This window comes from Erithacus rubecula, assembly GCF_903797595.1.
Source record: "Erithacus rubecula genome assembly, chromosome: 8".
NCBI classification, from domain to species: Eukaryota; Metazoa; Chordata; class Aves; order Passeriformes; family Muscicapidae; genus Erithacus; species Erithacus rubecula.
The window spans coordinates 28,695,231-28,720,068 of NC_136659.1; the positions used below are offsets into that span (position 1 = coordinate 28,695,231).

Consider the following 24,838-nt stretch of genomic DNA (forward strand, 5'->3'; position numbering starts at 1 on the left):
CAAAAATACTAAGGAGTTAGCCCCCCTTCCTCCCCATTTAGACCTTTGAAGGCTGGTGTGACTGGAATGATTTTGGAATTATAGTTCAGAGTCGGAATAAAAAATGAAGGGAAGCATTTTGCAATACCGTAGCCTGTACAATAACTAATTACTTATAGATTTTAGGTCACATTTGAAAAAGACAAATACTGAAATAAATGGATAATCACTTGGAGCTACCATTAACAGTTTGTTTAAGCACTTTGGGTTAAAATCAGCTCGGTGTTACAGCAGAGCAGCTGCCTGCATCCATGCATGGTCCAGCTTTGTGCCAGCACCTGTGAGAACCAAACTGGCTCCTTTGCAGGGTCAGAAACATTTTCACTTTGGGCTTGTGTCCTGCACTAGATGGATGGTTGGGCCTTTGCTGGACCATGCTGGTGGGAAGAGTTAACCAAGCAAAACCTGACCTGTTCTGACACCAAGTGAGACAGAAAAAAGTCTTAGGGTTTTGAGACCAGATGCTGCCCTCCACTGTGATGTTTAACAGAAAAAACGAGGAAATGTGCTGGCAGATTTGTGGATGGATATGTGATCTAAAACATCAGAAGACTTCAGAAGAGAAGGATGAAAATACAATTATTGACCTATCTATGATATGAGGAGTTTAAGCTTTAGATGTAGCCTGCATGTGTATTAAAGTTATTACCTGTCTGTCATATGAATGTAATATAGAAAACTAATTCCTTTATTGCATATTTTAATATGTCTTAAATGCATAAATTGCCTTTTTACTTTTGCAGCTGGAATAATCTATAATTTTGCCAAGAAGGTGTCTTATGATGCATTCAGGCTTTGGAACCCTGGAGAACTGGCTTTTAGCTGGTAAACGCTTTGCTCTTCAGCTTCTCTCCCTTCCCATGGGGCTTGAGATGGGAAACCTCACTTCAGTTGCTTCCCTGTGAATTTTGGAAAATCCTTCCAGCCACACACATATCCCACAGTGTCTGGCTGTTCCCCATTCCTTCAGAGATGACAGAAGGCTTAGTTTTCTCCCCAAAAGGAGAAAGCTCTTAGCTTGGCACCTGATAGCCTCTATGAAATGTTCAACTTCTTGGAAAGGTAGTGTCAGATACAATGGAAATGCTGTTTTAGGGCTCCAGAAAAGATTTGTGTCCTCAAGGGTCTTTGCTCGCTTACCTCATAAACACACATGATCCAGCAAGATGGGACAAAACTACCCAAAAAACCCCAATGCATCCCAAATGTGTTCAGATCACGAGGAATGGTGAGGGACGGGGATGGGAGCATCTGGAAATAACACCATTCCTAAGGGAAAGTGTTCCATTTTAATTAATTGTATTCCTTTTATCCATGACAATGTAATTGCATTTTGCTTAACTAAGTCTTTTTAATTGGTGCTGGGCATGAATGATAAGCAAAGCTGTACCACTCCTCGTTAGCTGTCACAGGCAGCTTTTCAGGGCACTGCAGGATGGCTGGGAGACTGAAGCTGGGGTGCAATAGTGGAGCTGGGTATTTGGGAGGGAGAGGGTGTGGTCCTGCAAACCAACCTACAAATCTCAGGGCTACCCCTTTCTGTAGATGCAAAAGGATTTTTTTTTTGTTGCTCACCAATCATCTCATGGTGACCTTTGGCACTCTTCCTCCCCACTTCTCTTAGACTGGAGAAGTGAACATGTGGGGCATGAGTGCCCTCCAGACCTGCTGCATAGGGATCCCAGTGCTGAGCTTCAGGCTCCAAACACACTGCTGGGATTTGTGTCCTGCCCCCACAGGGGTGAGGCTGGACATGAGCTGTGCAGCAGTCTCTCCACAGGGACACCTCCGACATGCTGGCAAAATCTGAGAATTTGCCTTGAAAATCAAGTTTCTAGCTATTAAAGAGTGGGGAGCAAAACCTGTACAAGTGTCACAGCCGCCCAGCAATCTCTCTCAAACCATCAGGCACAAGAGGCTGCATCACAGACCTAAATCCATTTGGTGTAGGGGAAGGGAAAGCCGAGGAGGCAGGGGCAGGGGAAATGGCAGGGGAAGGGAAGGGAAGGGAAGGGAAGGGAAGGGAAGGGAAGGGAAGGGAAGGGAAGGGAAGGGAAGGGAAGGGAAGGGAAGGGAAGGGAAGGGAAGGGAAGGGAAGGGAAGGGAAGGGAAGGGAAGGGAAGGGAAGGGAAGGGAAGGGGAAAGGGAAGGGGAAAGGGAAGGGGCAGGAGCAGGTGAAAGGGACAGGGACATGGACAGGAGCAGGAGCAGGGGAAAGGGCAGGGACAGGGGAAAGGGAAGGGGCAGGAGCAGGGGAAAGGGCAGGGACAGGGACAGGGGCAAGGGAAGGGGAAGGAGCAGGGGCAGGGGAAGGGGAAGGGGAAGGGCAGGGGCAGGGGCAGGGGAAGGGCAGGGGCAGGAGCAGGGGCAGGGGCAGGAGCAGGGGCAGGGGAAGGGGAAGGGCAGGGGCAGGGGAAGGGGAAGGGCAGGGGCAGGGGAAGGGCAGGGGCAGGGGAAGGGCAGGGGCAGCTCCGGCGATGCCCGGCTCTCCCGCAGCGGCGGCGGCCCTTGAGCTCCCCTTAGTGCCGGCAAGGAGCAGCTGAGAGCAGCGGGCTCCGCCGGGCGGGAGCGATGCCGGGGATGCAGCCCATGGATGGGTCCAGGCGCGCTGCCCGCGGCTCATCCCGCAGCTCGCACCGCATCCCCTCGGGATGTGTCCAGCGCTTGTCCTTGCAGGGAGACCTTTCTTTATTGAACGTAAAACGCATCGAATCCAGGAAAGCCCAGTTCAATATTTTCTCCCTAATATCTACAGGTGTGCGTGTATAATTGTATTTCTTTGTCTATTCCAGCATTTATTTATTTATTTAGTTAGTTAGTTATTTTTAACACCAATCGATAGCTTATTCATGCTTTGCTGTATTTTTTATTTGTTATCATTTTGCTTTACTGGAGCATCTAATTTCTAAAAGCTTAGCTTTATACACCAGGTAAGCAAGGGGTATTGCTCCTGGAGACAGCTTAGGAAACACTGACAGAGAAGGCAAGGGACTTAGCTAAGGTCAAAAACAAGTGCTGTGCTGAATCAGGGTGGTATGGCATCTAGATCCCAGGCACTTATTTTTGCACTTTAATGTGTGATCTGCATCATAACTGAAGAATATTTATATCTGCATGCCAGAGAGATCATCTGAAGATTTCTGAGCATCTGCTTTCTTGGGTGTATGCACTTCCCTGGGGGTTTTAAGCTCAGGTTCACAACTGTACTGTGATGAAGATGGACTATCCAGCTCAGCTGCAGTAAGTGCAGGTTTCTGCACACTGATCCTATTCTCCTACTGCACTAAGCTAACGTAGACCATCCCCTCCCATGTGGACTTAGAGGTCACACACGTGTGAGCTCCTGCAGATGAGCTGATGTCAGGTAGCTGGAAAAGCTGTGAACTGGCTCACATGCCTGAGCTCCAGTTGTTTTGTGACAGCTGGGATGGGTCAGGTTACCTGTGGGTCTCACAACTGTTATTGATTTGTGGCAAATCCAACTTTCTTTGTCAATATTTTTATGATCCAGTAAAGAGGCACAAAAGCACAGCCTGACGAAATTGGGTTTGCATCATGAAGAAGAGCTCCATGGAGAGCAGAGGCAGCAGCAGCTCCCAGGACACTGTTGATGGTGTCCCATCAAACACACTCCACCCCAACATCCTCGCCGTGGTTGCAGTTGTGTGAACCCCAGTCGCGCTTCCTGCAGTCCATAATTGTAATTTCAGTCCCCTGGCAACTCACATCATCAAGCCAAATTTGTCCAGTACCTTTGGAAGATTAAACAAACAAAAACCTGTTGGACAGGAGAAAGGGGAATATGCTTCTCTTTTCTAAAGGGAGCCCAGTGTTGGGTTGTTGGAAATCCATCATTTGGGCACGGTTCAAGCAGCAAGTGGCATAGAGCTCCCCATCCCAAGAGGAAGGAGCTGCCCTGCTGAGGATCCCACTGGCTGCTGGCGTGGGTGACCTTGCTGTGGTATTTGTGGCTGTGTGACCCCTGGCAGGCCTGCAGGGCTGCCAGGTGCTGTGGCCTCACCTGGCGGGGCGGTGAAGGAGGAGACGGCGCGGTTGAAGCCCAGCATCCGGCACACCACGGCGCTCTCCCGGGGGCTCCAGCCATCGTCGCAGATTGTGCCCCAGGAGCCCTTGTGGAAGATTTCCACTCGGCCCCTCCTGTCTCCTCCCACGATTCGGATAAAATTACTGAGGCCACCTGGGGGTTCAGAGGAGACAGTAACTCCAGGGCTGGTGCAGGCATAAGGAAAAAGACATTGACAGACAGAAGCAGCGACCACCCAAAGCAGGGGGATGTTCCCAGCTCCAGGGTGGGACCAGAGTTACTGGCAGCTCAAATCCAAACTATCCAAAGCCCCTCCCTGCGTTTGAAGACACCAGGCTGCAGCTCAAAGCACAGACTCCTGTTAGCTGTGCAGTGGGTTGACCAGTGTGAGCAGAGGGGTATTTTGCTCCTGATCCCAGGGAGCTCTGATACCTAAGGGCAAGTGAGAGAAGAAGTAAAAGTCCAGTACCTCCTCCTTTTTCACCTTTGCTCCCTTTCTCTCCTTTCAAACCTGTTCCAAATTAGAAAAGCAGACATTTGACAGTTGCTTGTGGAAAAATGTAGTTATTATCTAGTTCTGAATACTTGTGTGAGTTAGAGATGTGCAGACTCCTCCCCTTGTAGAAAATGAACACTCTGAAGTGACTAAGGGTATGTAAAAGAAATATGGCTGGAAAAGTAGGATGACATACAGCAAAACATTCCCAATGTGTGACCCAGAAAAGGGTCACTTTCAAAATCCCATATATTCATTTATTCATTCACTTGTGGGAAATGTGTTTTTGTTGTTGTTTGTTTGTTTATTTATTTACTACAGGTCTTTTTTTTTTTAACATTCTGTGATGGGAAGGTAAGGGGGTTAAGGATGGAGAGTAGCTGTATGTTGGCCCTTTTGAACAACTTTTGTGTCCTGCAGCTAGTAAGATGTTGTTAAAGAGCGTCGCTGTTGTTTCCCATAGCTTCACTCTTCCATGTTCCTGAGTGCTGTGTGTACATGGGATTTATCCCATGGGTGTCTTTGATGTCTCTGAACAAAGCAAAGAGGAACATGAGTTGTTCTGGTTTTCTGTGAAATCCCTGATTTGAGAAAATCTGATGCCTCTGTGTACTTGCATGTCTTTTAGCACACCTCCCAGGGTGTACAATTCCTGCTCATTCTCTGCTGGGAAGGCTGACCTGTCTGTTGAGTTCCTGCTCTGGAAACACACCCCAGTGCAGCTTTTGTTGGTCTGTGATCTACAGTCCCGAATCCAATCTGCCATCAGCTCTACAGCCCCTGTGCCAAAGAGCCTTACCAGAAAATCCAGGCTCTCCCTTGGCTCCTTTGAGTCCTGGCTCTCCTTTCAGACCCCGAGAGCCAAAATCCCCCTTGGCTCCTTTTTGACCAGCTGAGCCTGGGATGCCTGGGAGGAAAGCAAAAAAGTCATTGCCTTTTTCCCTTCCCAGGGAAAGGACATGAAAAACATTTCACATTGGTGCAGAACACTGGAATGTGGCACCTGAAGTTCTTTGCATCATCAGAATAAATCACATTATAAGAGTTTACCTGGTACGCCCCTGTCTCCCTTTGTTCCCATTGGCCCTGGAGGTCCTAAGAGCATAAAAACAAACAAACAAACAAACAAACAAACGTTATATAGCTGATGTTTATACATTTAAAAAATTAGTATTTACAATTTATTTTAGCTCGTCTAGTGTTGGTGTACACCATAAACATCTGTTTCTGAATCAGGTGTCTTATTTCACATACTCAGTGCAGACCATGTCGAAAAAGAAAATACAGGCAGTGGAGAAACATCTCCTGAAATTCATCTTAAACTGATTCTTTGTGCATTTTCATTTTATACCAAAATTCAGGTACCATCAGCCCCTCACACATACTACAGATGGCAGAAACAGCCCTCTGGTGAATAGTCAGCCCACAGCAGAGCCCCAGGAGTGCCATGGCATCCTGGCATGCATTGGGGGTCCAAGAAGAAGACTCAAGAAATCTCCTCTGGGTGGTGTAGCTCCTTTTCTGATGTGTATTGTTGACCCCAAACCTGTTTTATTCTCCTTTACCTGCTATTCCTCGTTCTCCCTGTTCACCTTTGAGCCCAACAGTGCCTTGTGCTCCTAAAATCAAAAAGAAATCAGTGAGGGTGAAGCCCAAGCGAGGCCAGAGTAGGAGGTCAGTGAGTGCTAGGTTGAGCAGGGCTGTACCTGGGCTCCCTTTGGGGCCCTGCTCCCCCTTCTCCCCTTTCTGACCAGGTCTGCCATCCAGGCCAGGGCTTCCAGCAGGGCCACGCTGTCCAGCTGCACCTTGAGGTGGAGTGAAAGCAGCACAAATGAAATATAACACAACACATGAGGCTGATTAAAAGACAGCTCTATCACCAGCCCCTGTACACTGAGTTGAGCCTATGAAGGCAAATGTCTCCAAATTGCAATCCTGGCAGTGCTAACCTTAGCAGTGCAGTGAGGGATGGTCTGGAGTGAAAGGCTGTGTGGAATCAGGTCCTGGCTGACTGCCAGCCTTGAAATGCACAAGTTCTGTCCTGAAAGAGCAGCCCACTTCTGCCCTTGTGTGTGCACACCCATCAGGAAGGAGGGCATGGCCCTTCTTCCCCTCTCAGGTTCTGCAGTGAGAGGGGCCCAGAAGAGACAGCCAAGGCTGTTGGATGGGTTGGCTGGCATTGAATTGTTGGCAAGGTTTCTTCCTCTAATCATCGTCATCTCTCACCCATGTTGGGATCTAGACCAGTTGCAGTTTTCCTTGTCATGGAACACCATATAAAAGAGATTATATCCAGAAGAAGCTGCACCTTCTGCACTGCTTACCTGCCTCTCCTTTTGGCCCAGGAGGTCCAGGCTTGCCCGGGCTACCTGCAATGATACCCTGGCATCAGTGCTAAGAGCTCACCAGCCCCAGCTGGGGCAGTCCTGCACCCTGTTCCACTGTGTCCTCTGCACTCACCTTCAGAACCTGGCAGTCCTGGGAATCCACGCACTCCCTCTGCACCCACGGGTCCCTGGGGCCCAGGGTCTCCCTTCCTGCCCATGTCACCCTTCTGTCCTTGGGGACCTGTCAAACAGCACAGCACACACGTGTAAATTCAAAAATCCAGATTTATTGTCCCTGCAGTCTGTGGAGCATCTCTGTCTGGGCACACCAGTACAAGATTTGGCCTCACACCTGCATTTACCATTCAGTGACATTGTCACCATAAGCTGTAGGAGGACAGAGCTGGTCTCTCTGATCCACCCCTGGCTCTGACAGCCTCTCTGGACAGATGTTTGTCTGGAATGCTGTTTAAAGCTTGCAGTGACACCTCTCCAATCTACTCCCCAAACTCCCCCTGTTGCTGGAATGTTTTCTGCTCTGGTTAAATCTCCCTTACTGCAGTCTGAAGGCCTCCCTTCTGCTAGACACAGGGCAGCACATTCCACTCCTGTGCTTCCAGAGAGTTCTCTCATCTCCCCTTAACCTTCTCTTCTCTGAATGGGTGATCAGCATGCTCCAAAAGAGCTGAATTACTTGCAAGTGCCTCTTTTGAAGACTTCTCCTTCACCTTTCTGCTCTACAACTATCCCAAAGTTCTTGCCTTTTGGTATTCCTCCTGCAATCACTCTTCTCTTCTGGAGTATCTTGTACTAATGAGAGCATTGGGGCATTCAGGATCTGATGGAAGATCTGAGGAAGCTCTTATTAACCTGTCCAGCTGTCCTCCCTGCTCTGCACCACACACATCACCTGCTTTCTCTTCCTCTCCTGCTCTCAGCCCATGTGAGACCACAGCTATCCATAATGCATGTTACATGGGAGAAACATTGCTGAACTCTTCTACTCCAGGTGTATAAAGCCAGGCTTATGTAAGATATAAAGCTCTCAGAAAGAGGTTACACTAAAATGAGGACTACCATCCACATGCTTGTGCATATAAATTATATTGTACTATTTTATACCATGGAAATCCTCCTGCAAACATCACTGCTTCAATATGGAGTAAGCTGATAATTGAATATCTGTGGCTTTCATTAGACAAAGGTCACTCTGTAAAGAGACTTCCATGGTGCAGAGTCAACATTTTGCATGGCCCTTTTCCCCAGCCCTCCTTTGGGAAATTTGCTGAAGCATGACATGAAATTAAACCCCTTCACATCAGGTCAAGTGTCCTGTTTATCCATCTCCCTCACTGACTGGCAAACCATGCTCAGGGCTGCTTGGATTTTATAAGTACTGACCTATGGAGACTTTTTCTGGTGTTTTATGTACAATGAGTTTTAAAAGAAATATGTGTGAGAACATTAAAAATGTTGAGGTAGTGAAGAAGTCTTACCTGGAAGCCCAATCTCTCCTTTTTCTCCTTTTACTCCTGGAACACCACTTGGGCCAGCAGGACCAGGAGGTCCTTTGCTCCCCTTCTCACCCTGGGGTCCATGTGCACCTGCAAGGACAACACCATTTTTCTGATGCCTCATCAGGTGCCATGTGTACTCACTGCAACAGAAGGATGTCCACACAGCTGTGAGCATGAACTAAACTCCACTCTGTGCACTTGAGAGTGGTGCTGGTGACAGTGGGAAATTGGCCCATTGTGACTCTTGCACACTGACTTTTAAAATAAGATTTTTTTTCCAGCTAAGTTTTGCTTTTGCTCACATTAGCTTTACGTAGGTTTATTTCCTTCAACTCCAATGACATTCTTACTCACTTATACCTTGGCTAAGGACAAGATTGCTCATAAAATCATCCATAAAGCCACTTTATGTTCAACTACAGAAGTAATTCAGGTGTCAGAAAAGCCTTACCTTGGTCTCCCTTTGTCCCTGGTGGTCCCCGTAACCCTGGGATGTAAAATACATATATCAGCTGACACACATCATCTACTCACAGTAATGGCTAAGAAGAAGAGACTGATTTTTAAATCATCCTTTGCTCACACAATTTCTGTCACCAGTGAGGCCAATCTTCAGCTGGCAGGGACCAGCACAACCACTTGAGTGAAGTCCTTGGAGCTCAGCTGAGTGCTCAGCTGGGCAGGGGCCAGCTTGTCTTCCTGCCAAGCCCAGCTCATGGGGACCATTGGGGAGATCTTTCATGAAAACTCACTGAATGATTGGGCTCTGATGTGTAATAACACTGCTTGGCAGGAGGTGCTGTTTCAATGTCGTAAGTGCAGCCAGGAAGATATGAAAACACAATTTTTTTATTTTTTTTTTTTTACTTCAGAAAATCTCATCAGTGTAGCCAAGAAGTAGGGATGGATGAGTTACAGACCTGACCTAACAAGGGTTGCATCTTAGATCATCATCACAGAATCATAGAAACTGCTGCCTGGTCCAACTTCTGCTCAAAGTGGAGCCAACATTAGATCAGGACTTGTTGCATCCTCACAGTCTGGAGATATTTATCTCCTGTGGCAGGTGTAGTTCTACCCAAACCCCCAGGTACCCAGGGCAGCAGCCTGTGCATGGCTGTGGAGAGCAGAACTTGCACCCAGCTCATTCCTGAGTCTGTGCCAATGTTTTCCAAGGGCCAGGTGGGCATCAACCTCTGTGAGAGCACTTGGGCTAGCCAAGGCTCCTGGAGGATCAGTGGAAAGGTACAGCAGTGTCCTCATGACCAGGGGTTGGGTAGGATCTGGAGACTGAAATCCCAAATCCTCACTTAGGGTCTCTTAGATGAAATAAAGAAGAGGAAAAGGAAGTTGTGGCTCATTTACCAACATACCTGGTTGACCAGAATCTCCTTTGGGTCCAGGAGGCCCTGAAATAAATATTTGATGGATATTTTTCAGTAGTGAGCAGTCAGTGAGGAACACAGCAGTATGGGATAGAACAGGCTAGAGCCCCACTAGTGCTGCAGAGACACCAGGTCTCCTCACTGCAGAGCCAGCATGGAGAGCCATACCTGCAACCAAGGTGATGTTGTTCATCCTCATCATCAGGTTTGCATTGTTGCTTTTAATTATGGTGATTTCCTCTTCTAAGCTTCTCCTCCAGTTTTCATCATGTCTCATGAGAAAGCTCTTCCCAGCAGAGCTTCTCAACAAGGCCAGATTGTTGGCAAAGGAGCTCTGCAGAATCTCTTCTGTATAGGAGGCATTTTGCTCTTGAAGTTTCAATATCTCTCTCTGCATCTTAAATACTGAGGAAACAAAAAGCCCATGCAAGGAATACTCACTGCCCAGCCTGGCTGGGAAATGTTGTTTGGCAGAGCAGTTCCTCAGCACCTGGGGGGGACTGGGGGATAAAGACCACCCTGTTTGACCCGGGGAGGTGATTTTCATGTGCCAGTCCTTGCTGCAGCCAGGAGTGCAGCTGGGAGTGCTTTTGCAAATGCAGAACACTCTCACAGGGAGGGGGAATTGGTCCCTGCAGTGGCTGCTCTGCCTGGTGGTGTGCAGAGGAGCTCAGAGGTGTCAGATCTGTGTGCTCTGTGTGACCTGTGTGCTCTGTATGATCTGTGTGACCTGTATGATCCATGCTCTGTGCCCTGTGTGCCCCATGTGCTCATTTCCCATGTCCCAGGAGCCCCCAGCTCAGCTCTGTGCTCTGCCAAGACCCTGCTGGGTGTTGTTACCTTGGTACATCAGCAGCCCCTGGCCAGCTGTCAGCAGCAGCAGGTAGGTGCTCAGGGCTGTCCTAACACAGCATGTGGACGCCTTTTTCTGGCTCCGAGGCTCTAAAAACCAAGACATGAAGGGTAGACACTCTCCCACATCTCTCCCCTTCAAGCTCTGCCTGCTCCCAGCCTTTTCAGGCTTGGCCACATCATTTCCAGCAGTGTGGAGCAGTGAGATCCCTCTGTGAGAGCAAGGATCCTGTGTTCCCCTGCAATCTGCTTGGCCATCTTTTCCTGAGCTAATTTATCCAGCTTGGTTCCATCCAGTGTTCCATAACAGTGTGAGTATGGTGGTTTCCAACTTTCTGCATCAATAAACTCCCTGTTTCCATCACTTTTATTTGTCCCAGGCTGCCATTCAGAGGGTTGCTCAAAGCAATTCCCTCTCTATCCAGAGCACTGCATACATGTGATTTCAACAGTGATGCATGCATGCATCAACATAAATGAAAAATAAATAATAAACTGAACTGCACGACAAATTGAAACAAGTCATAAGACATAAAACCAATCATTACCAGCAAATGGAAAAGAAATAAATGGCTTTGTTGAATTTTGACCTTCAGGGAGAAAAAAAAAAAGTATTTTAGAAGCATTGGTAATTATGTCAGACATTCAGTAAGTTACCCTCAATTGAAGTTTTTGGGTTTTTTCAAAGTAATGTAATCAGGAGTTTAAAGTCTTAATTTAAAAAAAAAAAGTACAGTATTTTAATTGGCTTTACAATAGAATGGCTTAGTCAGCAATGAAGCTTTTATATTCAGCTAAAAATTCATAAACTTACATTTTTTTATTGAGTCTGCTGATTTTAATATCTTAACTGCTATGCATGAAAGTCTTACTCAAGAAAATTAGACATTTTCTAAGTCAGGAAAATAACTAATTTTTTTTCTGATGCTCAGCATCAGCTTTTGGCTAGTTTGACATATTTCTACTTTTAAATGGCAGTTATTTTACTAGCAAAATCACTGCAAAAAACATTTAATATGCAATATTTCATTTTAATGTGTTGTTTTAGACCAGATAAAATCAATATAAATCAATTGAATAAAAAAACAAAACCTTACCACTTATCTGAAAGGTTGTGATAGCAGGTGAGGCAAACCCAATCTTTTCTGAAACACTGAAAGAGTTCATATCACTTGAATTTCCGTCTTCCCCACACTTGTCTTTAACTTTCATGACAAATTTCTTGTGGCTAACCTAAAGCCTTGTCAGATTACAAAAACAATAAAGAACTGGAGGTACTTGCTCTCTGCCTCTTGATTTGATGCACTTTCTGATATGCATTTCCTATCTGCTCAGCTTTTATAGACTACTGAGAACTCTGATATGGTAATGTCAATAGTTCCTCAAAAAATCCCACAGCTAAGATGTTGAGCTGCTCTCGTGCTCAGCTGGAGTCCAGGAGCCTTGGGCAGGGTCCTGAATGATCTTCAACCTGGAGCTATTCAGCATCTCTGCATTGTGGTGGAGTTGGGCATGGGATGGGCATTTTGTTTCTAACACAAAGAAACCTCCTCATGTAGCCAAGAATATTCCATGTTCAATGTTAGCTGGGCAATCCCTCTCCTGGGAGGGGAGGCTGGGACTTTTTCCTAGTGAAACACACAGAAATGTGCACCAAGGTGACACCTCAGGGACTCTGCAGGACTCAAGTGCAAGGAGGCAAAGAATCAGGAGGGGTTGTGAAAACAAGCTAATGATGGTTGGATGGGCTGAGACCCAAATGGGTTTGGGATGATCTGGAGAAGAGACACTTGTAGCCTCCTTGACAAGGTCTCTCCAGCTCCTCCTTCCTCCCTGCTGGGTTTTTCACACCCATGGACACAATTCCTACTTCTTCACCATTTCTTTGCCCTCACCCTGCCAACCCCCCCTCCTGTAGAGACCTTGCATTTGTCATTTTGACATCTCCTTAGTGCAGGGTTTGATTTTGGCTGTGCAAAGCAGGGTGACTCACCCAAGCCCGCAGGCAGGAGCCGTCGGTAGGAGCTGGGCAGAGCCCTCCTCCTGCAGGCTGCCAGCAGCAGGTCCTGCCCTCTGCGGGGTGCCGGGCTGTCACTGTCACACGGGCTGCTCCTGGCCTGCTCTCTGCTCATCCCGGGGGCTGCTGCCTCCTCGCTGCTCTGCTGGGCCATGGGGTGAATCCAGTGTGCAAATCTCCAGGTGGGGATGAGCTGGATCCCCTCACCCTGAGAGCGCAGAGTGAAGCCCTCTGTTCTGCCCCTGATGCACAAACTGCTGAAAGGCTTGAACCACAAACACACGGGGGTTTTTGAAACTGCTTCTGTGTTCTCCTTTCAAACGTGCTCGTGCAGCTGTGGCCTGCTTTGTCACCAGCAGGAGGGAAGAGGAATCCTCTAGTTTTAAACATTCTGCTAGGAATGTGTAGGAGTTGTGAAGGTCTCAGATATCCCCTTGGATTAGGGAAGCTCGAGAGGTGACCACCAACCAGCTGAGCCAGGGCTCATCTCCAGCCCGTTTCTGACGGTTCTGGTGGTTCAGCTCACCACTCAGCACAAGCCTGGAGCCTCTGCTCTTGCTGGGTGATGAGCTGGGAATGACTGTGCTTGTGCTGCCAAGTGGGTGTTTATAGGGATGGATGTGATTCAGGTGCATGCAGGGAGCAGATTTACAGCAGAGAGGCTTTTAATAATACTTCTAGTCAAACCCATTTGATTCCAAAGTATTAAAGATAAACTGGCAGACATAGTTCTAAAAAGCCTGCCTAAAGACAAAAGTTGCAATGAGATCTTTGTGCCCTCCTTCCCTGAGAGACAAACTCAGGGATAAGTTTTCAGATGATTCATGGTCATGCTGTGGCCATGCCACCGTCAGCAGCCCAGCTGGGAGGGGTGTAAAAACAGGGGCTGACTCCATCGATTGTGACAGCCCTGAACTGCAGTGCTTCGGGTTTTGAAGTCCAATTCTCCACTTTTGGGGGGGAAAGTCATGACCCCTCTGACTGCAGTCACTTACCCAGCTGATCAAACTTCTATTTCTATCTGATGAAATTTGGCCAGCTGCCACATTCCCATAGCTCAGGTGAGCACCTAGCTGCCTGGGAGGTGCTGGTGCACTTGTATCTGTATGTCAGCCTCTGCAAACAGGCAGCAGATTTCCCAGTGCTCGTGGTGCCGAGGGTCTGGGCCACGCCCTGGTGCCAGAAACCATGTCCCAACATGCTGGCTCAGCATCTGCCTGTGCTCCTGTCCTGCTTTCTGCTCCCTTTCATTTCTCACTGTACCGTCACTGACTGCACCAATGGGTCTACTCTGATTTTGCAATCAGGAAAGAAAAAAAGAAAAGAAACTGCTGATTCAGTACAGTCTCCCTAGGTTGATGTTTTGCTGAAGCAATGGGGTTATTTATAGAACAACAGCGCATTATGGGACACGTACACTGGGCCATCAGCCTTATCCTTTGGATGCTTCAGGCTGTCTGTGAGAAAGCCCTGCTCCCTCTCCTCCTGCTGCTCATCCTGCCTCCCCTGAATGTTCTGCTGACACTCAAGGAAGAGCTTGTAGTCCTCAGCTCATCCCTTTCCTTCCTACATTCACACAGAAGATGCTCCTCATGTTCTCACTCTAAATGTGCACCGAGATGTGAACCAAGTTTTATAAACTGACCACAGCTGCCTCAAAGTCACGGGCCTGGGGGAACTGCTGGTGATGGGAAAAGGAAGTGGCCTGGAAGTGGCTAGTGGAGCAAAAAGTCCCTGGCCCTACCCACTATCTTTCTCATCTCCTTTCATCACTCTTGGCCACTGCAGGCATTTGCCACCACCAAGAGCTCATGACAAAGCAAAGGGATGCAACACCAGACTCCAGCCTGGCAATAGCTAAACACATCAACAGCCTCCACATCAACAGCAGGGATTCTGCCAGGGGGCTTGGGCAGACATCAGCCTCCTCAGCATAGCCATTTTTCCTGACTGAACTAAGTTGTGGTTCTGTAGAGACTTTTTGTTTCCCGAGTGAGAAGATATCCCAGCTCAGGGGTGTTTCTCCATTTATCCACAAGGTAATTTTTCCAAACTCATCTATTTGATTGCAGACTGTCTTAAGCATAAATGTGAAGGATTAGGAAGTTTTCATTCCTCACAAAGGAAGAGGGCAAAAAGAGAGTGTGGCACGAGCAAGCCCTGTATTGGGTAGGCTGGGGCAGGAACTTTCACCATTTTTGTTGCTGCCTCTAGATTGAAGTGAGGGCTGCAGCCAGGAAAGGTGACACTCTACCCCTTATCCTCATACCTGCACTCCTGTTTCTGCAGATGGGCTTCAAAACACAAAAAGTAATCCTGCCACAGACCACACTGCTCTCCCACAAAAAAAAACAAGTACCTGTGGTTTGACCTGTGACATATCCCACACATGTGCACAACAAAGCCAGCAATGACCAGAGCTGTACAACTGCCCCATCATAACCTTACTAGTAAACTAGCTTGGTTCTTCTTCAGTCTTTTGTCTTTTTGCAATGAACAAGTTTGGTGAATTTTGGCATACCAGTTCTTGTGGTAGATTTACTCCAGCCACCTGCCAGACAGCTATCCAAATGTCTCAGTCCTCTTTTACAAAGGATGGGGAGAAAATGGAAGGTGAGAAGACTCGTGAGTTGATATGACAGTTTAACAGGGAAAGCAAAAGATGCACTTGCAAGCAAAGCAGAAAGAGGAACTCATTCTCTATTTCCCATCAGCAAGGAGATAGGAAACTGCTTCCTGGGAATCAGGGCCTCAGCGTGTGTGATGGCTGTTTGGGCTGACAAATACACAAACCACAAACATCTCCCCTTCCTTCCCTGAACCTCTAATCTCTGAGTTTGACATCATATGGTGCAGAACATCCCTGGGGTTGGTTTGGGTCACAACACAAATTGTCCCTTCCCAGTCTCTGGCCCAACCCCAGCCTGTTCCCAGGATCAGTGCTGTAGAAGCTCTGCTCACCAATAGCCAAACCATCTCTGTTAGCAGCACTGGCTTAGCCCCAAACCCACTGTACAGCACCATACTGGGTTGGGCTGCTGTGGAGGATGCTACCTCCATCCTGTCAGACCCAGAACAGCTCTGCAGTGTGACAGTGTTTATGATAAAATGTCTTTTTCTCCCTGAGGAAGGAGCAAGGGCCTTGCTGCCCATGGACATCAGGAGGCAGTGCTGAATCCAGGGGCAGCCAAGGCAGCTTGTGGGTGATCTGCTGGTGGCTACCAGACCTGGGATCTCCCTTGTGAGTGTCCCATGGACTGCTCAGCTCAGCCCTGGTTAGCATCCCCTGAAAAATAGTGTATCCAGCTCTAAGGGCCAGAAATGGTGCATTAAATGAAGATTTTTCTGTGCAGAAGAGAGACTGGTGCCAACACACAAGTTCTATGCCAGGACTTTAAAACAAACCTTGAGCCTGGACCCATATGGAAGCAGAGGCCTTGTTGTGAAGCCCCCCACATCCCTGCATGCCCAGACTTGTGCTCAGGGGGTCTGGCTGCTGCAGTAGCACCTGGGTACTTCTGGGACCATGGAGAAGCACTTGTGCTAAAGCAATAAAACCCCCAGCACTGCCTGGCTGACATTTCTCCTTTCTAGCTTGATGTGTTGCTTGGCTTTGTTGTAGAGATTGAAAACAGATTTTCTTTCCCTTCTATGAGTTATGTTAATTTGTGTTTCATCAAAACTTGCCTCTTCTCCTCCTTTTCTTTCCCCCCCCCCCCCACTCCCTTTAGGCTGGATCCAGCTGCACCATGAATTCAAGGAACCACCTGCAAAATATTTTAATGACTTCAACCTGCTCTTTGAGGTGAATTAATACCAGGACAGCCTCTGCAGCACAGTGAAATAGTCAGGCTTGGCTAAGCAGGCCACCCTCAAAGCCGAAAAATATGTTCTGCAAGGCTGGTGTGCCTGACAGCAAGTTTGTTTTCAAGGTCTTAGTAAAACATCTTCCTCCTCACCTTGAAGGCAGTTGTCCCTTATTCAGGTAAGAGCTGATCCCAAGGACTGGATGAGACAGGCTAAGAAACAGGAGGGATAATGAGACATCAAAAAACCAGTCACCTGGAGGGTGGATTAGATCTGTTAATGGTCTGCTGCAAACAGCACAATTACAGCTGAAGGGAGGCATCTCCCAGGGCTTGCTCTGCATTTAGCAGCTCAGTTCTGTGGGAGAGATCAGCTGCTCCCTGGGGCTCCTCTTTTTTGGAATGCTTTGGTTCATCACATGCTTTCCACAAGGCCAAAAAGATTTTTCTCAGCACAGCTCAGAGTGTAGCCACATTCCCATTTTCCTCCATCTCCTGGACTTTTAAAATTCAAGGATCATTTTAAGTTTGCTATGAAGCTATTAACCATATCAAATGATTCTGTAGGTACTCTTGTGGTCCTTTCTGCCCCACAACTAACCCAACCAAACAAGAAGATCCCTAACTTGCCCTGATGTTTTTTTCAGGGAAGTCTCTGGGACTATGTGAGGCTCAGGGTCATTGTATTTTTAGATATTAAACTAGCCAGGTAGTCAGCACATTGTTCAGAAGGACATTCTTAGAGAGGTTTATTATTGAGTATTGTCCTTGCACTGGGGCACATCCCAATTAGTTGTCTGCACATCAATGTGTTACTGTGCATTTATCTCAGGGTAAACATATTAAGGAGTTAATACTTGGGCGTCTACTAAAGGACACCATGGGATGGTTTGTCTCTGATAGGGTTTCTGGCACAAATTCCCATGTCCTGAATGCTACTGGCAAACACTTCAGCTTGAAAATCCATTAACCTGTAATCACCCCATGCCCCTTATTCAATGAATGTGGAGGGCAAACATGTGTGTGAGCAGCTTTATACACAGACTTGAAACCATCCCTGACAGCAGTCCATACAGAATTAACTCAAAGCAACTGTCCTGTAAAACATGTGTGCAGTGCTAGGCATTAAAACTCAGACTCTGAAAATGCTCCAGACTTCCCTGCCTCTCAGTTTTCTACTGTCCCTGGAGAGCAGCAGCCAGCCCTGCTGCTCAAATCATCTCCTGTAATTACTGTGGTGACACTGGGTGCTTTAGAGACCCGAAGTCATGACTTTTCCCCTTTAACTTCCTTCCTTCATCTCCTGCCTCTGTTCTTTTTGTGCCTTTGCTGTCCTCTTGTACACCTTCCCTGGGTGCTGACAGTGTAGCTCCTGTCTGCCTGGCACAGCTCTGCAGAAACCCTCGATTCCCTTTCAGTGACTCTCCTGCTTGCCTGTGACAGCCACGTGTGCCTGAGCTTGCTCAATCTCCTGCTAGGAAGTGATAAGCTGGGGTGTGAAACTCCCAGCATCAGCACATGGGGGGGAAAGTGACAGAAAAGGGAAAGGTGCCTTTGCTGGGAGCTTCACTGCCATCCTCCAAGGCACAGCACCCAGAAAGCAGAGTCAGTTTGCAATCACTGCACTGCTCCCCACAGATCTCACCTTTAGACAAGTAGAGGTTGTTTCCCTTTAACTTGAGCCAGTAACTGATTGCTGCTGTTCCATTGTGGTCTTTAGCAATGATAAATCTTAATTAATTCTTTTGATTCTCCACTATTTCTCAGTGTGAAGGAGTTTGTCTCAGGAGGTGTCTCAGGAAAAGGGGACAAGAAACTGGTGAAAGATGGCAGGAGTGGGTTGCATCAGCCACCAGGGTGGAGCAGAGTCCCTGAGGTGAGGGGCTGGGGGAGGAGAGTGCAGTGGGTGCAGCTGGATTAGTGTCAGTCCCACAGGGCTGGGTACAGGTGTAAGGTTTGCTCCTAATACAACACCCAAGTGTTAGGGCTGGGGTGTGTGTGGAACCTTTGGACTCACCCTGTGCTTGAAAGCCAAGTGCCATTGCTGTTTCTTTCCCTGCAGAAACCAAAGCAAAGCTCTGGTTTAATGCTTTCCTCAGAGCACCTCCCAAAGTGGTATAGTGCTAATAGCAGGAATGACTTAAGACGGTGTAAAAGGAGAAAAAAATTACTTTTGGAAATTGTACAAAATTGTACTTCTTTGTACTTTTTAAATGCTTTTAGATTTTTTTTCTTTTGTGTGCAAGTGTCCAAATGCCTGGAGAACTACACAATGCTCAGATCTTGCCAGTGGCTAACTTGCCTGAGGTGTGGGCATGTTTTTCTAGGGAAAAAAGTAATTTTGTACTGGCCTTCGGGCTCTCTGCCTCTTTCCATAATCAACACACACCTTATTTTTGGTAGCTAGCTGGGAATTCCCTTCCTCCTGCTACACTGGCAATGACAGATCAAGCACAGCTGAATTGCTTTGATCGCTTTGATGAATAAAACTAGAATTTGCCCCACAGCTTTGACTCTTGCCTAATTCCAACCTCTCCCATTGAACTGGGGTTTTTTTCCTTTTTTTTTTTTTCTTCACCAACATAACTGGAAGCAGTGGGCCTTTAGGATTCTCACATTTGAGTAAAGCTGGAGCCTTCAACACCATTAATTCAGGAGTACTGCTAATCTCACATGCCTGTGAGTGTTTGAGCAGAGTTTTGACAGAAACCTGACAGAAACCAGGCTCTTCTCAGTGGTGCCAAGCAATAGGACAAGAGGCAAGGGCACAAAAAGTTTCACCTGAAGATGAGGAAGACCTTCCTGACTGTGCAGGTGACCATGCACTGGAACAGGTTGTTCAGAGAGGGTGTGAAATCTCCCCCACTGGAGATATTCCAGAACCATCTGGATGCAATCCTGTGCCGTGTGCTCTGGGATGAATGACCCTGCTTCAGCAAGGAGGCTGGACCAGATGATTCTCTGTGGTGCCTTCCAACCTTCCCCATTCTGTGATTCTGGGAAAAGGGGTTTGCATGCCTCAGCCCCTGCTTGTTCCCTGTGTGTTGCCTGGGAAAATGGATCCATGTGGCAATGGTGGGAGGTGGCAGAGCTGGAGCAAGGCATAGCCAAGTGCCATTGAAGGCTGGTTCAATACAGAGATGATAATCACAGAAAAAAGATAAAAAAATTATGATTCTTAATAAATTCCCTGTGTTCTAACCACCAGGGAACCTGGCAGAAGGCACAATTTAAGCTAAACCAAACATTGAAACCACACATGTAAATGTACTTTAAAAGAAATAGGGGAGGAAAGGCAGAAATCACTTAGAAATCGGCATTCATTTTTGGTCAAATATTTAACTCTAGCTCAATAAAATAGTCATATTGGCTTGCTGTCATTTAACTTTATTAATGAGTTGGATATCTTTAGTTCAATACCACATTCTTGATGGCATTGAGAAATTCTATGTGGAAACCACTGATTTACATTCACCATTGTGTTCAAATGAGCTGAGCTGGTGAAAATGCCCACACTATAGGTTGATTAACCTTGCCAAGGTGTGTGCAGATTTAGGGCCTCACTCAGAAGGTGTTGGTTTGAACCAGCTGCTTTTGGGATGCCATCAGGCTTTGGGTGAGGCAGGACCAGGGAAAGCCATGAGGACTTTCAGTCCTGGTGATGGAGCAGAGCATTTCTGTGTCTGCTGTTGCTCAGTGGGGCAGGAGAGCTGGAGAACATGGGCTAGCACAGCCCTGGGGCTGTGGTGGTCCCCAAAGCTTCCCTCAAAGCACCTCCTCAGTAATGCTGGGGCTGCAGAAGGACAGGACTGGTACCTCAGACACCCTTTCATTCTTGGTGAGCTCTGGCTGACTCCCCACCCACGTTTTGGGGCTGAAATCCAGGGGTTGTGAGTGTGCATGGGCGCTGCTGTGTTTGCCAAAGCTGGATAAGGGAAGTCAACCCTGACTCCTGCTCCTTCCTCAACCACATCTTTTGGCTTTTGCAGACACCTTGTGATTGAGGCTTCAATACCCTCTCCTTGCCAAAAATATTAGAAAGGCATGGTGAGAAATTATAGCTATGGGTGTCAATAAAGGATGTGACAATTGCAGTGGATTTCTGGTTTCCCTAATTTCTTTAATCAAGTTGCACCAGGCGAGCAAGCTGGTAACAGCTTTCCCTGCACTGTGAGTGCATAGCTGAGGGAATTGGACCAAGGTGCCACATGTTAATCATTATGGGCTTTGTCTGCACAACATCAGTCTTGCACAGATCTCCTTATGAAATCATACCTTTCCCATTAAGCACAGTTTGAGTTTTGAAAGGGAATTCAGATTGACTTGGCACGAGCCTTTGTACAGGGCTAAGCAAACCTGGGAGAGATGGCCCTGCTTTAGGCAATGAGAAAAAAAATTAACCTGACTTCTCTTCTGTGGTGCACTGAAAAGTCTCTTCTTAAGGAGTGTGGATTGATGGAGAGGTCTGAGGTGGGAAGAATATTAAAAAAGATGTCAACATGCCAATAAATGTGTGTGCCAGAAATAAATGCACCATATATTAGTCCATCAGAACAAGCTAAAGAAAGGTGTTATTTTAGGGAGAGCCAGTCTGGTAGCTCATATCATTATGGGGAAAAAAATGATCAAAGCAAAAATGAGCTCAAATTTCCAACTGTCATCTCACCTTCAGAGCTCATTCCCTCAAGCAGCCAAGGGCTGGATGTTTGATGAATAAGATCCAGAGGGGATCTCAAAGCTCTGAGTCTCTGGGGTGTACATTTTTCTTTAACTGTCCACTGCTTTCCCTCCACAGGTTACCTGAAGCTCTGGATCAGAAGGGGCCTTTGAGGATTTGTCCCAAAACATTTCCCCATACCGAAAAGAAGACTAACCAAATCCTAAAGCCAAATGAAAAGAAAGTGGATCAAGGTCACAGATTTCATTCTTCAGCCTGAGCATGTGATAGAAACAGACTAATGACAAGCAGATGGAAAGTTAGGCACTGGTCTAAGTTGGCTGCCTTTTGCAATAGCAGTAGGGCTTGGTCTATAGTGCAGCATGTTTCTGGTGGAGGCAAGCTGGCTGCAGAGAGAAAATCACTGCACCTCCTCACAGAAAGCTGAGCCAAGAAAGCTTTTGTTTTAGACAGTGTTTTGTCAGCCTAGCAACGCTGTTGGTAGAGATGATACAGTCCTGCTGGCAAGAAAACCATCAATTGGTACATGGAAAGGCTGGTGTGGTGTCTCCAGTAGCATGGCCATACCAGGAGGTGATTTCTCATGCCAACAAGCTCTTCCTTGGTGGGCTGCATGGGGACCCTGAAGCTGGGAGTTAGCCTGAGCAGCTGGAGGCAGGAGAGGGAAAACCCACACTGTCCTTGTGTGCTTGTGTCTCAGCTCTGAGCCCTGGTACCAACACAGTGGGGCAAGAGATGGGGTCCTTTGTCTGGTTGGTCATAGATAAAGCCCTCAGCAAGAGTAAGTCCTAATGCTTTTTGGCATGTGAATAATGTCCCTGGAAAGCTCTCTAGGAATGGCCCATCAAGGGTGGGGGACAACAATCAGCAGCTCATGGTCATGTGTAGCCTCCACTCAAAGTTCAAGTTCTCAGTGTACCAATAAAGGCCTTTGAGATTCGTCACACAGCAAAAAAAATAAAAATAAATAAATAGGAGAAATATTTTTAAAAGCCCATGTAGACCTATCTCCTGTCCTAAGAAATAAAACCATCCCTGCCCTGTGTCAGTTCCCCAGGCTGGCAGCAAGCTCACATTACTTAATTATGATATGTTGCATATACCAACTAGCAGGGGACAAGCCCCCTCCTTTATTCTCACAGTCTGGCGTGGCTGTGTCTGCCTTGCAGCTGTTCAGAGCACATATATCAACAGTCTCAGCAGCCCAGAGCAAGCAGAGGTGCTGGAGATGCAACCCTGGAAAGAGAAGCTGCAATGGGGAAGACCTAATTTTACACTTAACTGTGCAAAATTGTCTTCTTCCTTACACAGGCTGGTTTCCTTTTCTTAAAATACAAGTTTGGTTATAGTTCTTTGTAAGGTGTTTTCCCTAAAAGCACCAGCTGCCCTTTTTTCTTCACTTCAGCTCCTCCCTGCCATCCTGCAGCAGTGCAGGGAGGACCAGCTGCTGTACTACCAGCAGCAGGACTCTGTGGACAGCGAGGGGAAAAATGCTGGGAAACATCAACACCTCTGAGAAATCTGGTCTAGTGCATCCCAGGCACACAATCCTGTTCTCCTGCATTTGTTTTTCCCAGTGAAAGGCTCAATTATACCTCCCATCTCTGTCCTGGGCTGAAGACAGAGCAAAACAAAAATCTCAAAATACATAATAATATTTAAAAATATAATTATTTTTATAAAATACTGAGTATTTGGGGGAGAAAGAGAGGTGTTTTGTATAGACTGCTGAATCACCCAGTGCTGCAGGGAAGAGCCTCCCAAGGCTGTGGTACCCAGAGCCATGGTTGTGTCAGCAGACCCAGGGAATGTGCAGGTCTGGAGCACATGGATAAAAACCCAACTGGGGAGCCCAGAAATGAGAGTTAGCCAGTGTTCCTCCTGGCTTTCATTAAGCTTATTGTCATTTTGGTCAACTCCCACTCCCCTTCCCTCCCTCTCTCTGTCTTTTTGCCCTGTGAGTCTGTTCAGCAGATTGTTTCCAGCTCTCAAAGATCAAATTTTAATTAAAGTCGTTCAGTGGTTTTGAATGACTAATGACCTCTTATCAGGTATTGGGCTACAAATAACAGGCAAATGACCTTCCCTCCCTCTCTTCATTAATACACTTATTTTTTTATACTGCCTGCCCTGCCAAGACTCTTCTTGCCTCAAAATAACATGAGAATTGAAAAACTCCTTGAAATACATTTTAGTTCAGTGTAAAGAGCACAAAGAGGCCCATGGATGAAAATGCACCTTTACAGACCATCTTGAAAAATCTGGTTATGGAGGGATAGAGCTTATAACTCAATTTTCTGCAAAGAAAATGCAAGTCCTATTGGATTTCTAGCAACAAGATCTGTCTGATGGGAATTTCTGTTCATCATTGGATGGCAAGTGTCAGATGCTGACCAGGTAAGAGGGGCTCAGGTCTGGGTATCCCTCAGTCCTTCATGGATAACCAATAAGGCAATAGGAGGAAATAATTCCTACTAGAGCTTCAGAAAGGACAAGGATTTAGGATGAAAACAGATCAGTAAAAATTCTGATTTGTTTCTATTCCTAGCTTTCTCCTTGTTTAGCTGCTGAAGGTTCTGATAGAGGACAAAAGCCTCTGTGTTCGCTGTCCTGAGCCCCATGTGAGGAGGAAAAAGCTGAGATGAGCAGAAGTCATTGGTGTGGCCTTTGCTAAAGTGTTGGGATCTGTCAGAAAAATGATACTGAGAAGTAAGAAGAAGAAGAAGAAATCCAGAAAACAGTTTCTTTTCCCAGTGGCAGTTCTCTTTTTGAGGTGTGGGGTGGGTGTGCTACCTCTGGGTAAGTGGCTCTGAGCTGCTTGGCAGCACTTTGCCTTGGGAGCAATTAAACTCCTGTTCCTTCTGTGCTCCTTTGCTCCTTCTCATCCATCAGTGCCAGAGGTGAAAGTTTGGTGAAGTTTTGGTGAGTATCCAAGAGCTGAGCTGGGAGTACAGCACACCTCTGCCAGGAATGATCTTTGGAATGATGTTTTCCTGGGGAAGTCCATCACTCAGGTTTCCAAATCTGCAGGCACTTGAAGAACCTCCTTGCTACAAATTTGCAGTGCTGTGATAATTAGAAATGAAAATAAACTAGTAGGATTGTTGAACAATAATTGTTTGCCTTCTTGAAGCTGTCTCATAAACACAAACCCAAACCCAAAACCAGGTGAGTTCATTGTGTAACTCCTCCCCTACAAACTCTCTCTAAACACCTGTGGCAGCTTTTGGCCATAGGTGACAACTTGGGTTTGTTTGCAAGTGTTTGCCTTTATGCAAAGTCTTCAGAACTTGCCCTTTTGTATCCTTTTGGTCAAACTCAGACATAGGCTCATGTTAAACTCAGACATGTCTCAAGGCACTGTCCAGAGCATCTCTAGCTGTGGCTTAGCTCTGTCCCACTCTGAGCTGAAGGACAGCTGAGCTTGCCATTGTTTTTCACCAGCTGTTTATCTCTTTCTCTGTGAAATGCTCAGCCTGCTCAGTACATACAGCAGCTATGCTGCAAGTTGCTCTGGGTTTAGGGCTTGAAGCTGTGGCTTTTCCCTATTTCACCAGCCCAGGCTGGGACACCTCAACACAGAGGATGGAAACATCCAGGGGCTTGGATTTTCCCTGCTTGAAGCCACAAAGCCAAGGTGCACCTGACCATGTTAGACATAGGGGTATGGTGGATA

The 24,838-nt window shown here is 46.9% G+C and overlaps 1 protein-coding gene and 1 long non-coding RNA gene across 4 annotated transcripts; one reads left to right on the top strand and one right to left on the bottom strand.

The window, feature by feature from the left end:
• Nucleotides 1-3,238: 3,238 nt before the first annotated feature.
• On the bottom strand, nucleotides 3,239-12,828 carry MARCO (macrophage receptor with collagenous structure). 2 transcript variants are annotated; one of them, XM_079311672.1, is made up of 15 exons: nucleotides 12,655-12,828; nucleotides 10,650-10,751; nucleotides 9,978-10,214; nucleotides 9,798-9,833; nucleotides 8,876-8,911; nucleotides 8,404-8,511; nucleotides 7,041-7,148; nucleotides 6,905-6,949; nucleotides 6,287-6,385; nucleotides 6,146-6,199; nucleotides 5,631-5,675; nucleotides 5,380-5,487; nucleotides 4,554-4,595; nucleotides 4,061-4,237; nucleotides 3,239-3,791 (listed from the first exon to the last, which is right to left on the bottom strand). In XM_079311672.1, the coding sequence occupies exons 1-15, from the start codon at nucleotides 12,791-12,793 to the stop codon at nucleotides 3,661-3,663; spliced, it is 1,467 nt and encodes a 488-aa protein (XP_079167798.1). In that variant the 5' UTR covers nucleotides 12,794-12,828; the 3' UTR covers nucleotides 3,239-3,660. The 2 variants fall into 2 exon arrangements, with proteins under 2 accessions (XP_079167798.1, XP_079167799.1); XM_079311673.1 differs by lacking the exon at nucleotides 12,655-12,828 and adding an exon at nucleotides 11,759-11,982.
• A 2,334-nt stretch (nucleotides 12,829-15,162) lies between these two features.
• LOC306804605 lies at nucleotides 15,163-24,199 on the top strand. 2 transcript variants are annotated; one of them, XR_013774948.1, is made up of 3 exons: nucleotides 15,163-15,291; nucleotides 16,410-16,663; nucleotides 23,711-24,199. It is a non-coding gene; the product is annotated as an uncharacterized lncRNA (long non-coding RNA). The 2 variants fall into 2 exon arrangements; XR_013774949.1 differs by lacking the exon at nucleotides 23,711-24,199 and adding an exon at nucleotides 21,280-21,897.
• The last annotated feature ends 639 nt before the right edge of the window (nucleotides 24,200-24,838 follow it).

Bases quoted from the DNA above. Each gene is read 5' to 3' on its own strand.
- MARCO (XM_079311672.1), bottom strand. From the start codon at position 12,793: ATGAGCAGAGAGCAGGCCAGGAGCAGCCCGTGTGACAGTGACAGCCCG. The intron at 10,752-12,654 runs GTGAGTCACCCT...CTTGGTTTTTAG, and splicing joins GCTCCTGCCTGCGGGCTTGG to AGCCTCGGAGCCAGAAAAAG. The intron at 4,238-4,553 runs GTACTGGACTTT...CTGAACCCCCAG, and splicing joins CAAAGGTGAAAAAGGAGGAG to GTGGCCTCAGTAATTTTATC.